Raw genomic sequence first — 18788 nt, forward strand, 5'->3', positions numbered from 1 at the left:
GGAGGTAGTGCTTTGCTTCTCATCCAGATCTTCGCTTTCCATATATCTACTCTTCATCTTTTCTTTGTTGAGAAAAGATTAAGATAAGGGTACGTGCAAACCCTAAAACACTTCACATATATTTCAAGGCATGGATATCGTGAAGGGAAAGTGGACGAAGAATCTGATCATCAAGGCGTGGAAGCGATGCAGTACTTTACCGAAACAAAGCAGCAGGAAAGGATCTACAGCAGCCGCTTCATTGTCAAGGAGCAAATCATGGAGCTCCAGTACTACTAGTAGTACTGGCACTTGCAAGCAGAAGAAGAACAAGGCCAAGACATGTCAAGTCGCTCCAGTTGGGTGTTTCACGGTCTATGTTGGACCCGAAAAGCAGCGATTTGTGGTGAGGATGGAGTATGTTAATCATCCATTGTTCAAGATGCTGCTGGAGGATGCAGCATTGGAGTATGGGTACAAAAATGACGGTCCGATATTGCTCCCTTGCCATGTGGATCTGTTCTGCAATGTTATGGCAGAGATGGAGAGCAATGATATCGATGAGGATAGGATCAGTGCTCCCAGTAATTGTTCTCCGATAATCTTCAGTCCAGCTCGTCGTAGAAATTGTGCCAGTAACAGAGGTTACGGTGGTGCTTATAGGGTACTTACTCCAACATCATCGTCATCATCAATGGTGGTTACCTAGATTTGATTTTAACATATATACGTAGTTCAGGTCATAGATCAAAAAAAAAAAACAACAACAACTCATCTCTATTGTATACAGAAATGAAGATATACGCATACATGTATAGAGCATATTTTGCTGCGCAGCAATAAATTTTGCCTCTATATTTTCTAAATGGTGCTTGTTTCGATTCTCGCCTCTTTTACATATTTGAGGAATTTTAGTTCATATCTGGGATAAGGACAGGTCCAATTTTGGATAACCCTCGATTATTGTTACTAATTAAGCTGCACAAGATATATGGAACGGAATAATTAATACCGTGTGTTAGTATGATGCAAACGCCTTATATATATAAATTTATATATGTCGGTCTTAATTATATGCAGCTTCTGCTGCTAGCTAGTTTATTTATGAATTATATACATGTTTGGTCTTGTTTGAATTAAATTATTCACTTGGAAGTAATGCCGCGAGTAAAGATTTTTTTAATGAGTCTGCAACTTGTTTATGATATTGTTTTCTTTACAATCATCACTACTATATATACTATGTATTAAAAGGTATATATATATTACTTGCAGTTTTCTTTTCTTGGTGAAGGTATGATGTACCAATTTGATTAATTTAGCTATCAAATCGGGAAATGTTATCAGCACTCAATTGATTATAGATTATAGCTTCATTTGTATGAAAATTGTAGGACGAACCGACGAACTGAGATAAGTGATATTTGATTGAATACTCGCATGTCTAAAATATATTAATAAATAAAACAAAATAAATAAACTATAGAGACAGCAAGCAATCGCCAGAATTAATAACGATCGACACTACTTCCGTGTTGATGAGAAGAAAATTGGTGATGATGAGGGGTCTCATGATCGCCAACTCAGGAACACAGTGCAAGTTCTGTACAGGAGGTACGAACCCTAGCAATGCGGAGTCCTCTAGTATATTATGGTCTATTAACTTTGCATTGTCATATTACATCCGGCATTAATAGTTACAATAATATTCTAAGATTACCAAAGGAGAAATCTTGTTTTGCCTTAGCTAGCTTCACCGTGGGTGCGGTGGGAACCTGGTGTTGTAATGTTAACCAGCCTACTTAGCCAGTTGATCGATGCTTACATAACTCTTGGACAAATACGTGAGCAGTTGACAGCTTAAGCAAACCGTCACCTCTAATTAGTCTTGCAAGCAACCGCTCATTTAATTTTTAAAAAGGATTAGGTACAGGCAAGCACATGGTTCATTGCGTCTCCGTGACATCAATCATTAGTATATATAATATGGGGGTGTATTGTATATGGAATTAGTAGAACATTTTAAGAAATCTATGGAATTTAAAAGTCTAGACGTATTCATTAATATAGATTTTCAGTAGTCCATGAAAGTCTTGCGGTATTGGATTAGGATTTTGAAAAACTTTATGAATTCCACAAAAATTTAGAGGTATTCAATTAGGACTTTTAAAAATGAATAAAAATTCAGAGGTATTCAAAATTTCAATCATACTTATGGAATTAGAAAATCAAGGATAATCATGGACTTTGTAATGTTAACTATACATACCAAATTCCAATAATTTTCTAGTCACCAGACCAAATATTTAAAAAAGTCTACCAAAGATTTTTATTTTTATTTTTTATAAAAAAAATCTATCAAAGTTTTTTCTCTGCACGCAAAGAGGTTGGTTATCTATCATCTCTCTTTCTTGTTTCTTCTTATCTTTTCTCGAATCTTTCATGATATCAATATTTTATGATACCCAACATGTTCATTGCAGTTGTTGAATATGATTTTTTTTTTGGTTCAATTGTGATACTTGGAACCCTAATAGCAATAAAAAATGATTTATGAAACTCTAAGACCCAAATATTGTGGTCTACCCCTAAAACCTTAAATAGTGTTGCTATGAAATATTGTGTTTTGTCTTATTAATAATTCTCATCGATTTGAATTTATATCATGGTTCAAAGAAAGCTTCAACAATTGAATTTTGATTGATTGATTATAGAGCAAGACATTGATCAATATTTTTATGATATATGTTAATAGGGCTGGGATTTTAGACCCGTAAAACCAAGGAACTGGTCCGAACCGACCGGTTCGGGTCAGTTTTCCATCTTAATTTAGTTGTTTTGCTCCTGTTTGGTTCAGATGCTACAGTGTCCGGCTCGGTTTTGATTCTCAACTATAGTTTCTCGTTTTACCCTAACTGAGAGTACAATGTATAATTACACTTTACCCAATATATAATTAGGTGGCAGTATTTTAATAGGTAACCTCTTAATGGCAACCTCACGTGCTTTTGCCTTTATACTTTCTTTTCTCTAATTAAATACAAACCACAGACTCCCATTTCTATATGTCTCTCGACCCCACCATCTCCTTTTCTCTATTCTCTGTTTCTTTTTTAATCATACTTCCACAGTTCCATCTCTCCCCTCTTGGCCTCAACTATTCTTCTTCTCTCCTATTCCTCCTCATCCTCCTTATTCACTTCTTCGTATTCAACTATTCCAGTATCATCCTAGTCGGAAAAAAAAACTATTAGCAAGCAGCAACCATGGTTCTCAAGACTGAGTTTTGTTGCTTCAGTGGCGCCGAGATCTACCTGGGTAGGGGACTACGGGCATCAGATTCATCCGCTCCGATTCTCAGGTTAAACACCAAAGCCTAACTGCGCCTCTCTCTCTTCTCTCTCTGATTGATTTCTATACTCATCGTCTCCATCACTAATACTGGAGTTGTGGCTTGGTTTATGTTTTCCTGTTCCTGAATTCCAAATGCAAGAGGTACTTCCACAAATGGAACCGACCAATCGTGGAACCGATCCGATTCTTGTCTGTTCTGATTTTACTCGGTTTCAGAGTTTAGAAATCATCAAACCGACCCGAATCTTGTCCTGTCAGTTAGGTCTCAGTTCTTTTTTTCTTTTCTGGCAAACCCGAACCATCCCAGCCCTATATGTTAATAGGTGAAAACAAAATTGATGATAATAATTAACCATAAACATCAAGTGATCTATATTGTATCTTTAAGTTATTGGGAGATTAGAAATGAGAACAAACTAGCTAGACAGAGTAATAATCATTCATTTGAGTCAAGTTCTACATAAGATACTTGACCATTGAAGAGGCAACGGGTTATTATCTTGCTTTGCATTTGGACTGCATTGGTTGTATTTTTTTATTTTTTTTATTTTTATTTACATCTATAGAAGTCATTCATAATAAAGTATATAGAATTTCAAGAATCAATAAAAAGTTTGTTGCTAATTAAAATCAATGGTTTTAATAAATCAATAGCAGTCTATCAACTTTTTAAAGAATCCGTGGACTCTTCAAAAAGTCTGTCATTTAAAAAAATTCTGCACAAATCCAAATACAATACACCCCTGTAATGTAAACCTAAATCTACTAGTTCTACATCCAAAGGTTAATCTTTGCTAAGACTGTGCAAAATGCCATGACATCCAATTCAATAATGGTTTTGTTTAGGATGGTTCACAGTGTGATATTATATCTAACTTTGATGCATAACTGAATTCACCTTCCCACAATTTTTTTTTTCATTTCTTTTTGCTCACTACAACAAAACTGGGCAATCAACATCATTCCAAATGGTGTGTATTGATAGAATAGACTCCAATCATTGCTGTGAAAACCCAATAGCCACCACTTTAGACACTATTATGGGGTTGGTTTCCTTTGCTGCTGTGACATATACCCAAAGAGACAATATTAGAATTTTGGTGCTTTAGAATTGTGGATCCTACCATGCCAATGGTGCCTCAAATGGATTTTATAAAACTTTTTATGTTTCACACCATTGTTGACAATGGTGACTTTAGAAATTTCAAATTAAAAAAAAAATCCAAATATGAAATCATTTCATGTGGATCTAAAGCACTCCTTTTGATCAACAATACTCTTAGTTGAATACAAAATATTCTGCATACATAAAACTATCTAGAAGTTGATGTACGTTAAACTACTTGGAAGTTGAAATGTTCCTATACTAGTAGCGACACTATCTATCTTCTCCTTCAATCACGAGCTACTACATATGACAATGTTAATATGAAATAACTTTTGAAATACAAAAACATAAGCTTGGTGCATATCCAATTTCACAAAGAAGAAAAAATACATACCCTATTATTCATGTCATTTGTAGATCAATGTTGACCACGGATTCCTGAAAGTAACAGAGCCATATTGACAATCAACAAAACAGAAACAAAATTGCAGTTTGAGGCCAATAATGAAATAACATGTCTAATTATTAGTTAGCATGCTATTTTGTAGGATTGGTGCTCCTTGTTTTCTAATTAATCAAGCACAATCACCACTTTAACCAACACCACCACAGTTACTTTTTGCCACACTGCACTTACTAAAGCTTGGCTTTCATCGCAGTTTGAAGTTTCCAAAAACATTAGGAAACAATAAGAATGAGATAAGACATAATGATGCAAGCACTAGCTCAACAAATGGAATATTGCCGCTTCCTAATCAAAAAGTTTTAAGGAGGATATTACAGTCCTTTGATGTTAATAAAAGAAGGTCTCAGAGTTCTGTTGCATGTTTTATTTCCCGAGGTCTGGATGTATATGACCTTAACACTTCCAGAGGACGCTGGTATGTAATCAGTTTCATATCGATCAACAATTTCAACAACATGCTAAAAAGATGTTCCTGATTAAGGACATATAGAGCTAGAAAACAATAGACAGTTATGCATCAAATTGGGTTTCACTTTAACATACATATCGGGAAGCAAATAGCTAGGGTAGCAACTCCAATGTTTATCAAAACGATTGCAATGAGCATGAATGCTATGATTACCTACAAGCACAAGTGTATAAATAGTACAGTTGGAATTCTAACAGGTATATGGATACCAAGCAGACATATGATTCAATGCTAGAAAGCCTACCCATTTTGGCATGAGAATTGGCTTATGCTGGAAGTTCCTGCTGAATAAATCTTGAATCTGAAAGGATTAAATTTTCAAGATACCCATCAGTTTATGATTAATCATAAGGCTACTAAGAACCTAACTATTTTGCAAGGCACTAAATTGGGACTTTTTGCAATTTGTAATTATGTTGCATCAACTAGTCTTTCACATAGGTAAACTGGAATCACATAAAGATTTCCAAAACCAGTTACCACATCTTCCATGAATTGATTATAGTAATAGTGCATTATTTATGTTAGGCTGCCAGATGTTATATGCCTCAAACTTAATGTTTGGCATTGTAAAACCACCAGTGCTGGTTTCTTGAATATGTACAAGTTGAGTCTTATTAAATCAGTATAAATAACATGAAACTATCTCAAAAACTCACTTTCACAAATTAGACTACCAAAATCAGACAATCAACTTCAAGAAAACTCCTAAACCTAACAAATACAAACATCTAGCTAATCGAAACCCGAAACACGAAGGCAGAAACACACAAAATCTCCATCTAGGAATTTCCCATATGAACTCAAATCCCTAAAAGAAGCAAAAATCCAAATTCTTGGAGAAGAAAAATTTACATTTGCGCCACTTGGACCTCCTGGGAGCAGCTGAATCGGCAGATACGGCACCGTATTGGAACTCATCATATACAAACCCTAACTTTTCCGCAAGAAAGACTCAACCTTTTCCGATAATTAAAGAAACCCAAAATATCAATTTGATGAGTTAAAGAAACCCACATGCTCACAATACCATGTAACTGTAAGTGTCAGATGAGGAAGGTGTTGTAAGATTCAACGAAAAAAGCCGGCTTTTTACCCAATTGAAAGAAAATAATACATGTTTGGGGCGGAGGATGATGCCAAATGATGAGTAGAGATGAGGCCGATGATCTCGAATCGAGACTTGAGGTGGAAGACCCATTATGATTCGAATCTATAAGAACCAGATAGGAGCTTCTCACTTGCTGTTGAGGAGAGGAGTGATGCTGACATCTTCGAGGTCATTGTAGAGGTGGGTGTTGTTGCCAATACAATTGAAGGAAATTGGGGAGAGAAATAGGTCCACAGATCTTATTAGAACCAGCAGAATTAGGCAGATCTACAAGCGTGAACAGAAAGAGGGTTTGGGGAAGAAAATGTTTTTTTGGTCTAGTTGGGGAAGAAAATATTAAGGGCACGTTTACTTACTTGGAATGGAATGGAATGTAATGGAATGATTACGGAATAAAAACACTCATGTGTTTACTAACATATAAAGGAATCAGAATGATTCCAGGTAAAAGAATTCATGTGTTTACTAACACATGAAGGAATCAGAATTGGTGTAGGTCCCACCTATTTATCAGGAATCGATTCATGAATACTCAGGAATTCGATTACGAAGGGGGGAGATGAGTTTAGGAATCATTCCTTCGGAATCAATACCGATTCCTTTCTTCTCTCATTCCACTTGTCTCCGATTCATGATTATTTTCTATTCCAAGTAAGTAAACGTGCCATAAGAGCATATGAGGTAAGAAGAAAAGAGGAGTTCGATCAATATGTTGGGATATAAAATAATAAAAGAACCAAACCCCCATTGTAATAATAGAAAAATGCATCGGCACCGATATAAGTAAACGTGAGGCTACCATTTACTAATAAGCAAATGCATACACACTATTATAAGTAATAGTGAGACCATGCAAGTACACATTTGGGTTGGATATCTCCCACAGACACCATTAGCCGATTCGTGCCCAAACAATGGTCGCCTTAGCCTACTTTTGTGGTAGTACCTCCACGTAAATAAATAAATTTGCTCATGTGGTAAAACCAAATCCAAAGAAAATAGTAAAATAAATTAATGAAATGAAAAGAAAAGAAATCTTGAAAACCAACGTCTATGAGCTTCAGACAATTGCAAGTTGGACTGTAGGAAGTAGACCAGACGAGGCAGAAGGAATGGGGCTCCATTATGCGGGAGTCAATTTCTCAGAAAAAGAAGAAAAATATATAAGGTCAAACGCAATCCTTTTATCCCTAAGTTCCAATTTACACGTTTAATCTGACCTAAGCTAGACGATAGCTAGTGTTTCATCCTAGCTAGCTTTCACTTTCAATATGTCATCATGAGGAGAATTCCTTGAAGTAAATATTCAACCTTTGCTTGGGGCTGCTGGCCAAATCAACTTGTCAACTAAAACTTCGACCTTACAAGGATAAGACAAGGCCACCGGAGGAATCTGGTGCTCTATCTTAATCACTACCCTATCTAACCCAGAATCAAATCTGCCAAATTGATAGCATGATATGGCATTACACAATTAATTACACGCGGTGGACGTTGTCTCCAAGTCTACGCGTACGTAGAACCACTTGAATACATGCGAATGTGTCTTTTTATGTTTTTATTTTTATTTTTATGACATATATGCGAATGTGTTCTTCAGGAGAAATTATGGAAAAAGTTCCCGTGGGGCTGCTGCTGCTGCTGGGGGCTATATATTTATATCCATGAATCAGTGTATCAACCGAAAATTCAAAGTTTAATTCTTTGTCATGCATGTATGTATACTCGTCAAGTTTTCAAATTGGTAGGCAATGGTAGGTTTAAACAGATCTTATGTTCACACTAATTATTAACATAATTGATAACCATGGCAGACAAGATGATCTAGGGTTTTGCAGAAGGAAGAGAAAGAAGAAGAAGAAGAAGAAGACGCAGAGAGTATTTGAGAGAAAAGTTACTAATTAACAGAATCTGTTAATTTGTTGAAGCATACGTTACAAATTTAAAAGCAAAGGGATCGTACAGCTATTTATACAACATGAGCTGATAGAAACATTAGCTAACTAATCAAGCTAATTAACTAGACAAACAAATTAGAGCAAGAATTAACTCTAGCTAATTAACTAACTAAATGTTCAGCTGCCATCAGCTGCCACGTGTCCTTATGCAATTGTTGTTAACATCAGAAATCGGTCAATCACTTAACATCCCTCCTCAAGCTCAGCTAGGGTAACTAGCCTGAGATTGATGCAATGAGTGCGAAAGAGAGGAGAAGATAACCCTTTTGTCAATATGTCTGCAGTTTGGTCAGTTGTAGGTACATATTCAAGACAGAGATCGTTTCACTGGACACGTTCACGAACAAAGTGGAAATCATTATCCAAGTGTTTGATCTTAGAGTGAAACACTGGATTGGAGGAAAGAGCTAATGAAGACAAGTTATCACATTTAAGCAAAGGAGCTATAGGAATAGAAATCTTCAAGTCACAAAGAAGATGTCGAATCCAACTTACTTCAGCTGCAATATTAGCCGGACTTCTATATTCAGCTTCAGTGGAACTCCAGGACACAGTGCCTTATTTCTTTGATTGCCAGGAGATTGGACACATGCCAAGATAAACTACAAAGCCAGTGGTTGATCATCGTTGAATGACTTCACCTGCCCAATCGGCATCACAGAATGCCTTGAGATGTAGTGCATTGGATAGAGCATGAGCTGAGCTATAAAACAATCCTTTATGAGTAGTAACATGAGAATACCTGAGTATCCTCTTTACTGCACTGAAGTGAACATCAGTAGGACTTGTCATAAATTGACAAACTGTATTCACTGCATATGCAATATCAGGTCGAGTAAAGGTCAGATATTGTAATGCTCCCACAATGCTTCGATATAGAGTAGGATCTTTAAGAGGCACCCCTTGATCTTTAGTCATCTGGTAATGAGGAAGACGAGGAGAACTACAAGGACGAACTGTATCCATTCCTGCCTTGACAAGGAGATCTTGAACATATTTAGTTTGACTTAGAAAGATTCCTTGTTTCACTTTAGTAACTTCCAGACCAAGAAAGTAGGTCAGAGGACCCAGATCTTTCATATCAAAAACCATACTCAGCTCAGATATTACCTCATGAATTCCAGTGGTATCTGAACCAGTAATCACAATATCATCTACATATAAGAGCAATGCCACCATACCTGCTGAAGTATGCCAAACTTGGATCAGAATGTGAGAACTCAAATTCTAGACTCGGAAGAAAGCTTGTGAACTTTTCATTCCTGGCTCTTGGAGCTTACTTTAATCCATACAGAGATTTCTTTAAGAGACATACATAATCACTGTGTACTAAATCAACAAAACCTGGAGGTTGAGCCATATAAACTTCTTCTTTCAAATCCCCATGCAGAAAGGCATTTTTCACATCTAATAGCCTTAATTCCCAATTATTCATTGCAGCCAGTGCAATGATCACTCTGACAGTGCTGTGCCTCACAATAGGACTAAAAGTCTCATCATAATCGAGTCCTTTAGATTGACTGTAGCCTTGTAAAACCAACCTGACCTTATATCTTGAGACAGAACCATCATGATTTTTCTTAATCTTATATACCCACTTACTCCCCACAATGTTTCTGTCTGCAGGACATGGAACAAGAGACCAAGTTCCTTGTTTTTGTAATGCTTCAATTTCTTCAAGCATTGCTTTGTCCCACTCAACTTTCCCTGCAGCAGCTTTGAAGGACTTTGGCTCCACCGAAAATGTTCACCTGGTCAGTTATTGACCAAGAAAATAATGCCCAACCAACCTTGGATGTAAATCCAAGGACAGAGAGAATTATTATTAAGTTGAGGTGTTTTGTTTTCCACCATTGGATGTAAATGTAAGGGTTGTTGAGCATAAATTTTTTCGTCTAACTAGGTGAACACCACTGTAGGCTCCACAACTTCACTGATATCAGCAACAGCAGTAAAGCCACTGAAGAAAGGATACTCCTCATAAAGTTGTTGTTGAACAATGGCAGAGAAACAATAATAGTCTTCAAATGTTTTGGGTTTTATAATTCCATTCTTGGCTCGAGTGATCATTGAGTGCTCATTATAGTTTTGATCCATGATAAAAGTGAGCTCTTGGGGAAAAGTTGCAGCTGTGTTGCCAAGTCCTCCAAATTGCAAGGTATTAAGCTCATTTCTATTGAGGCCCTGAATAGGTAACTGACTAGCTTGGTCAGTTGCTGCAAATGTATGCACTTGATCACCTTGCACAGAACTGGCATCATCAGGAACACTGTCCATAGAGAGAGCAATCTCAATGTTACCACCTGTTGGATTATTAGACAATGTGGAAGGAGCATCATCTACTTGAGGCTGTGAGTCTCTTGCAGTGCTGGGATCAACATACTTAGATTGGGAGACGTTCACATTTAGAGATTGAGACAGTTGGATATCATGAGTTGTGTGAGACTGAGAATGATCTGTGTCATGTGTATGGTTCTCATGAAGATTGTCAGATCTACTATCAGAACTAGAAGACCCTTCATTACTAGAATCTCCTTGTAGCTCAGTGAAATGAGAAATATGAGGAGGATCACATGTGAGAGAAGAGTGCTGCACAGATGTAGGTGTCCAGGAGTTGTTAGCAAAGTAAGTCACAGGATCAGTCTGTGTTACTGTAGGCTTAGATGATAACAGAAAAGGGAATGTGGTTTCATCATGAACAACATGTCTTGACATCCTCAGTTTGTTTTGAGAAATACTGTGGCAAAAGACACCTTTATATCCTAAAGCATAGCCTAAGAACACACATTGAGTAGTTCTTGGATCAAGCTTATCATGAGTATAGGGTCTGAGATATGGATAGCAAGAAGAGCCAAACACCTTAAGCTGAGATACATCAGGAGACTTGTGAAATAGAAGTTCATATGGAGAAGACATGTGTAGAGACTTACAAGGCATTATGTTGATGAGATAGCACGAGTGAGCTGCACTATGAAACCAAAATTGCTTAGGAAGTCATGCAGTAGACATAAGAGAAATAGTTGTTTCTATGATATGTCTATGCTTCCTCTCAGTAACTCCATTTTGCTTAGGAGTGTAAGGACAAGTGACATACTATATAATACCTTTTGAGATCAGAAAGTTATGAAAAGCTTTACTGTTAAACTCTCCTCCTCCATCAGTTTGAAGTATCTTGACTGTAGAGTCAAACTGTGTTTGCACAAAAGCATAGAATTGTACAAATTTGGCAAGAACATCAGATTTATTGAATAGTGGAAAGATCCACACAAACTTTGTACAATCGTCAATGAATGTCACATAGTATCTATAACCTTCTATAAATGGACTTGGAGCAGGTCCCCATACATTAGAATGTATTTTGTGAAAAGGTACATTAGAATATGACTCTGACTCAGGAAAAGACAATTTATGCATCTTGCCTTCTAAACAAAATGAACAAACATGATTAGGAGCAGAAGTATGTGGTTTTATTTGAGAGTTAGCGAACATCTTAGTCATCACAGGTTGAGAAGGATGGCCTAAGCGTTGGTGCCAAACCAGAAAAGATGTAGCTGATCCAATCAAAGCAGTATGAGACAGTTGATTTATTGCTGAAAGTTGTGGTGTCTTGAAGAGAAACAATCCTTCTTCACTACTCTTTCCTTGATAGAGAATTGTTTTTGTTACCTTGTCCTGCACAGCAATATTACTCTCATCAAGAGTTATGAAGCACCTGTTATCTCTGCATAGCTTTGTAAACGACAACAAATTCATAGCTAGACTAGGAACATGCAGAACTTGATTTAGTTTTAAGACATGATTTGTAGGTTTAATATAGCAAGCACCAGTATGAGCCACATTCAAACCTGCACCATTCCCAATAGTGATCTTGCTATATGCAGTATATGGTTGAGCAATAGTCAAGTTTCTCATATCAGAAGTCATGTGGTGAGTGGCACCAAAATCTCCTATCCACACTTCAGTGTTTCTTGAAGAACCAGTAGTACCAGAAGTTAAGGCTCTATGACTTGGATGAAAACCACAAGGAAAATGAGATGAGGAAGCATCATTTGACACCAAGTATCCCATATGAGGCTGCTGAAAAACTCCACTATGGTTTCCACTATTCTATGCAATCAGTGCAGCAAGAGATGCAGGGGGTTCAGAACCTTGATATGCAAAGTTAGTCCTGTGAGAACAGTTCAAAGCAACATGACCCTTTAGACCACAAATCTGGCAAGTAGGAATAGACAATGATGGATATCCAACAGGAACATCAGTTCTATAGAAGCAGTTAGCAGCAATATGGCCTTTCTTTTTCTTTGAGCATATTTAGCATTCAGGAGATGGTCCACTGTTGAGGCTTGAAGGCTTAGCTTGAGTGCCTTGTTGAGGTTTGTAATCAGGATTCTGATAGCATGTACTAGTGAGGTGCCCATGTTTTCCACAAATTTGACATTTATGGACCTTGAAGCATGTATCCACAGTATGTCCCTTCTTTCCACACACTTGACACTCAACACTAGCTCCACTGTTTCTTCCATCCTTTATTTTGCCACCATTTCTATTGTTCCAAGAGCTATTTTCTTTTCATGCATTTCTTGGTTCTTCTCCACGAGCTATCATAGCACTCATGGCAGGGTTAAGTGAGAAACTTCCTTCAATGCGTCTTTCTGCTGCAAGCAACTGTGATATGTGTTTCTCTGCTTTCAATAACTGTCCTTACAATAAAGTATTCCTCAGGAAGACCATTCAAGATCACAATGATAATATCCTTTTCTGGGACACTTACTCCAATAGACAGGAGTTAATCACGACCATTTTTTACTTTCTGCAGATATTTTTCAATAGACTCGCCACCTTTCCACATGGTTTGTAACTCAGTCTTGAGTTGCATAATGCTCACTCTTGAGGCAGCAGAAAAACGTTCTTGAAGAACAAGCTAGGCCTGTCTCGATGTTTTGCAACCAATGATCACATCTACAATATCCTCATCCAAAGTAGCCATAAGCAAACTCATGAGAGCCATATCAGTTTGTTTCCAAGCTTTATAAGCAGTTGTTTCTTCACTAGTGAGTAGTGACTTCTCCTTCAGTAGTGAGTACATAGTGAAGAGGAGTTATCTCTGTACCATCATAGTAACCAAAGAGTCCATTTCCAGCAAGAGTTGACTGAAACTGGAAACTCCACTTGATAAAATTTCTTTCACCAAGTCGAATGGTAATGACACTCAATAATGAGTGTACACCAGCATGAATAAGCCCAGAGATTCTTTAATACGCCATGACCATGACTATACTTTCAGTAAACTCACTTCTTCCAAAGAAAATTATGAACAGTGATCAGCACAACAATCTTCTACAAAAAATATCAAGATTTCTTTTAAACGATTATGCTCACAACTATGCTCAGAGTTTGTTCATACCGATAAAGATCAACACGTCACAAACAGTATCAAGATTTCTCTTAAACGTTTATGCTCACAACTATGCTCAGAGTTTGTTCATACTGATAAGGATCAACACTTCACAAGCAAATTTTACTCAAACCCTCACTTTATCATGCTCTAATTTCGTTTTGCACATCTAATCACAATGCACAGCTCAATCGATATAATTTTTGCTCAAGAAATGATGTTTGCTCCAGTAAACAGCTAGTTCATATTTTGTGGCTCAAGAATATAGGTCAAGAACACAGATCTGACAAATTTTGAGGCAAAAAACAAGTGCGATTCACCTAAAGATTCAATCGAACACTTGAGTTGCAGAGACTTAGGTCTTCACGAAGCACAGTACTTGATCCAAGCTCCGATGACCTCCAAAGACTTCAATTGCTGCAAGAACAACCAAAACAACTAGATCTGAGAGTAAGAACTGAACATAGTATATCCTTTCTTGACTAAGAGATGCGGAAGCAAGGTTCACAGGTTTGGGATCTATTGATGCTCTGATACCATGATAACCATGGCAGACAAGATGATCTAGCGTTTTGCAGAAGGAAGAGAGAGAAGAAGAAGAAGAAGAAGAAGACGCAGAGAGTATTTGAGAGAAAAGTTACTAACAGAATCTGTTAATTTGTTGAAGCATACGTTACAAAAAAGCAAAGGGATCGTACAACTATTTATACAACATGAGCTGATAGAAACATTAGCTAACTAATCAAACTAATTAACTAGTCTAACTAATTAGAGTAAGAATTAACTCTAGCTAATTAACTAACTAAATGTTCAGCTGCCATCAGCTGCCACGTGTCCTTATGCAATTGTTGTTAACATTAGAAATCGGTCGATCACTTAACAATAATAACCCTAAAGAGAGCGTACTTATACTCGGTCATTAATTCATTCAAATTTGAAATTCTATGCATGTCATGTACGTCCCCTCCAACGAGATATATAGTAAATAAAAATACTTATACAATGACAGTACTACGTCAATTAAAACAGATAGTTAACTATTATTACAATCAAGTTTGGCATGGTTTAGTGCCATAAATATCTCCTTATAATAACTGCAAACTCTTGAGTTTGTTTAAAAAATTGATGACCAATTAATTAAGATCTATTTCAATGACTTCGAGTACAATTCAATTATCTTCTAGCTATTAGATTAACCGGAAGTTTATGTCCTAGTTTTCAATTGAGAAAAATCAATTACGTTGTTGAAACCTCAAAAATTTGGGATCGTTATTTGTCTTTCAGTTCGCAAATGCTTAATGAAAAGAAGTGAATTCAACCGAAACTCAGCTGATATACATCTTGTGTAACTCCAACGCTCTGATTTTTCAACCTTTTACAGTTTTATTTAAGCTTCAATTAGTCATTTATAATATTAAAAACACAATTTTTTATTTATTCTGAAAGTAAAAAAGAAAAGAAAAAGTTAAAAACTATTAACTAATTTTCATGCCCTAATTTCATAGAAACTAAAAACCACAACTTATTCTATAAATAAATAAATAAATCTAGATAAAAACTTCTCCAAAACTATGATTTCTTCTAAAAACTGTGAATTATGCACACGATTTTGGGCCAAAATCACATGATCTTATTTTCTCGTCAAAATTTTTCCACCTAAAACATTTTTTTTAAACACTTCTTGAATTGACAGAATTCAAAAATTCGGACGCAAATTTTTTCTAATGATTTTTTAAAGTTAAAAAATCATTAAATTCATAATAGAAAATTTGTTCAAGGTTTCAATACTATTATATCAATTGGAACACGTTCTAAAAATCATACTCTACAAATAGTGAACTTATAATTGTGGAGAATTTCAAGAAAAACTAGTATAAATAAAGTTTAACATGTTTCGACATGCTATTATATTCCATGGGTGCCCCATGGCATCGATCTCCCAATGTACTAAACCATGCAAAGTCCAGTTTCAATTCAAATTGTCATGTTTCCTAATCTCATGATTGGTAAAATATGATCTTTAGAATGTGCTCTGATTGACAGAATACTGAAATCTCCAATAATTTATTATTATTATTAGTATCATTTTTCAAAGTTGAAAAGTAAGAGAATTCATTAAAAAAACATCATTTAATATTTATTGTTACGCAAGTTTAGATATATTCTAAATACGTACAGTTCTATGAATACTAAACACGAGACAAATACGAATTTCAAATGACAATTCAGGAAGATGACCATTTAGTGACATATAAATGACCCGTTTATTATACAATTATACTTTATCAAAGCCAAAATGTCGAGAAAGATATGATCCGTTTATTAAATAAATCTTAGTGGGTTGACATGTAAATGATCCAATCCTCTTTTTTTTTTTAATTGGGGGAGGTTAATTAGTGTTAGAAAGTTAACAACACACACACCCTTCGGAGAGTATCCCAACAAAGCCGGACTAATCCATTCCGAAGACTACGGGGCATTAAGCACCCATTAGCTGGTCACAAGGGTATCCAATTCTGTTTTTAATGATGCAAATCCAATGCATTTTATTTTGTGCAAGCTTTAAGCCTGTATTATGAATCATGTTAGAAGAAAGATACTTGGCTGACCATGGCTGGTTAGCCTTGGCTTCCCAACACCAATAAAAACATGACATTTTGTCTTCCTATATCAATATGTTGCCTCTCTCTTCTCTCTTCCTATCCAACGTCATCACCGCCAGTCTTGTGGGTACCACCATTCTACTAAAAAAAAGGAAATTGAACACATGTCATGTCTTCATTGGTGTTGGGCAGCCAAGGCTGACCAGTATCTTCCCTGTTAGAATTGACGACACATATATTCAAATTTTAAAAAGCAAATATAAGACAAAACGAAGTCAGCGGCCATAGTTCTCTCGTCGCCTCGCCACGTGAAAAAAATAATAATAAAAAAGCATAAGACCCATCATCAATTGACGCACGAGAGTTGACAATTAATCTTTTCACATTATTAAGACTTCGTCAGGTACTCTCATTCCAACTTTTATATTCAACGGTTCCCCCGCAACCCAAATGTGTTTATATAATCCCTGAGCTAGTCCTCTTCTTCTCATGCATCTTCTCCTGTTTCGTTACCCAGAAAAAAGATAAGGCCCCCAAAACACTTACCAGAACTTCCCAGGAGCTTAATTGATCACTGCTTACTCGATCATTTAACGCATGGAAATGGTGAAGGCAGAGTCGACAAAGAATCTGATTATCAAGGCGTGGAGGCTATGCACTACTTTACATAAACAAACCAGCAGCAAAGGGTGCACAGCACCCAGTTCAAGGAGTTGCAGTACTAGCAATGGCAAGCGGAAGAAGAACAAGGCCGACGAAGTAACTCCTGTCGGGTGTTTCTCAGTCTACGTCGGACCCGAAAAACAACGGTTTGTGGTGAAGGTGGAGTTTGCTAATCATCCGTTGTTCAAGGTGCTGTTAGAGGATGCAGCATTGGAGTATGGGTACAAAAATGATGGTCCACTGTTGCTTCCTTGTGATGTGGATTTGTTCTACAATGTTTTGGCAGAGATGGAGAGCATGGATAACATCAATGAGGAAATCATAAGTTCCAACCGGTCTTTGATACAAATTTTCTTCAGTCCAAATAGCAGTCATGCATCATTCAAATTCAAGAATGGACAAGGGTTTTGGTGGTGGCTATAGGCTGCTTAGTACATCACCAATGCTTAAGATGAATACGTTTTAGTTAACTATGTAAATAGCACCATCGATCATTTTATTCATTCAAAAGTTAATTAAAGACTACATATATATTAACTCAAGAAAGATTGTACAAGTACTGTTAGATAAATAACAATTTAGAGTGCCATAATTCATAAAATACATAAAACTGATAATTTCATTTATCAAGCTGCATTAATTAAGAACAAGTTAAATTTATAGATTTTGTTGAGCTTGGTTCTAGCTCAAGTATTGATGACTTAACCGCTTTACTGTTAATGTTTTCCATCCAATGTATATATATACTATTTCCAAAGTTTGTAATTTCTCAAGTTTTGATGATTTACATTTTACACGGTAACTTTATTATTTAATTCGAGAGTTATGTCTCACGGAATTTTGAAACTAATAATATATATTCATCAACATTTTCTTGATAATTAAGTCTACAAAAGAAGCCGAATAACTTAAAAGGTTTATTTAGTTTCCTCTAATATTTTAGTATCAATATGAGAAGATATTGAACTAGCAAATGTAGAAAATCTTATGCTACAATGGATTGGATTATACATGTATTCCTAACATTGATATTGCCAACTGTTAATTATCATAAACTGTCAGTTTGAAGCTAGAGACCAGAAAACAAACTTTTCTACTGATCTTTATATCGATATTCTAGCTAGCTATGCGAGAAAATTGAAACAGCACATACAATATTCTTTTCTAATGTTATAAAAAAATAGTGTGATCATTCATATCATAACAATTTCGCCTCTAACTCAAGGTCAGTGGACATGACTGTCAAAAATCTCATTACTAGAGAGAAACTGCCACTCACAATTAATACTGTAGTGTGGGGTGCAAGACTTCAACAATACGGGTAAAGCTATGGTATGTTAACATTTCTCATACATCAACTATTTTGACCAATTTAAGAACTCATGTTACCACTTTGAGGACTAATATTACTATTTTGAGGACTCATATGGTAAACTATGAAAATTTGCCAATTTAAGGACTCATGTTACCATTTTGAGGTATTACTATTTTGAGGACTCATGTGGTAACTAAGAAAATTTACCACTTTAAGGACTCATGTTACTACTTTAAAGACTAATATTACTATTTTGAGGACTCATTTTACCACTTTTAAGGCAATTGTATGCATGTCATACGTTAACACATTGTAGAATTTTCCAAAAACCAGTTCCCCTTTTGTATTGTACCATCTGTTCACATTC

The 18788-nt window shown here is 36.1% G+C and overlaps 2 protein-coding genes across 2 annotated transcripts; both read left to right on the forward strand.

The window, feature by feature from the left end:
• The first annotated feature begins 35 nt into the window (after positions 1 to 35).
• LOC112180786 (auxin-responsive protein SAUR71) lies at positions 36 to 729 on the forward strand. The gene has a single exon (XM_024319346.2). The coding sequence runs from the start codon at positions 131 to 133 to the stop codon at positions 686 to 688; it is 558 nt and encodes a 185-aa protein (XP_024175114.1). The 5' UTR covers positions 36 to 130; the 3' UTR covers positions 689 to 729.
• Positions 730 to 17040: 16311 nt separating this feature from the next.
• Positions 17041 to 17529, forward strand: LOC112177343 (indole-3-acetic acid-induced protein ARG7). Its single transcript, XM_024315641.1, has one exon. It carries the CDS (start codon positions 17041 to 17043, stop codon positions 17527 to 17529), a length of 489 nt encoding a protein of 162 aa, XP_024171409.1.
• Positions 17530 to 18788: the final 1259 nt, after the last annotated feature.

The sequence above is a fragment of the Rosa chinensis genome, chromosome 7 (genome assembly GCF_002994745.2).
Source record: "Rosa chinensis cultivar Old Blush chromosome 7, RchiOBHm-V2, whole genome shotgun sequence".
Classification (NCBI taxonomy): Eukaryota; Viridiplantae; Streptophyta; class Magnoliopsida; order Rosales; family Rosaceae; genus Rosa; species Rosa chinensis.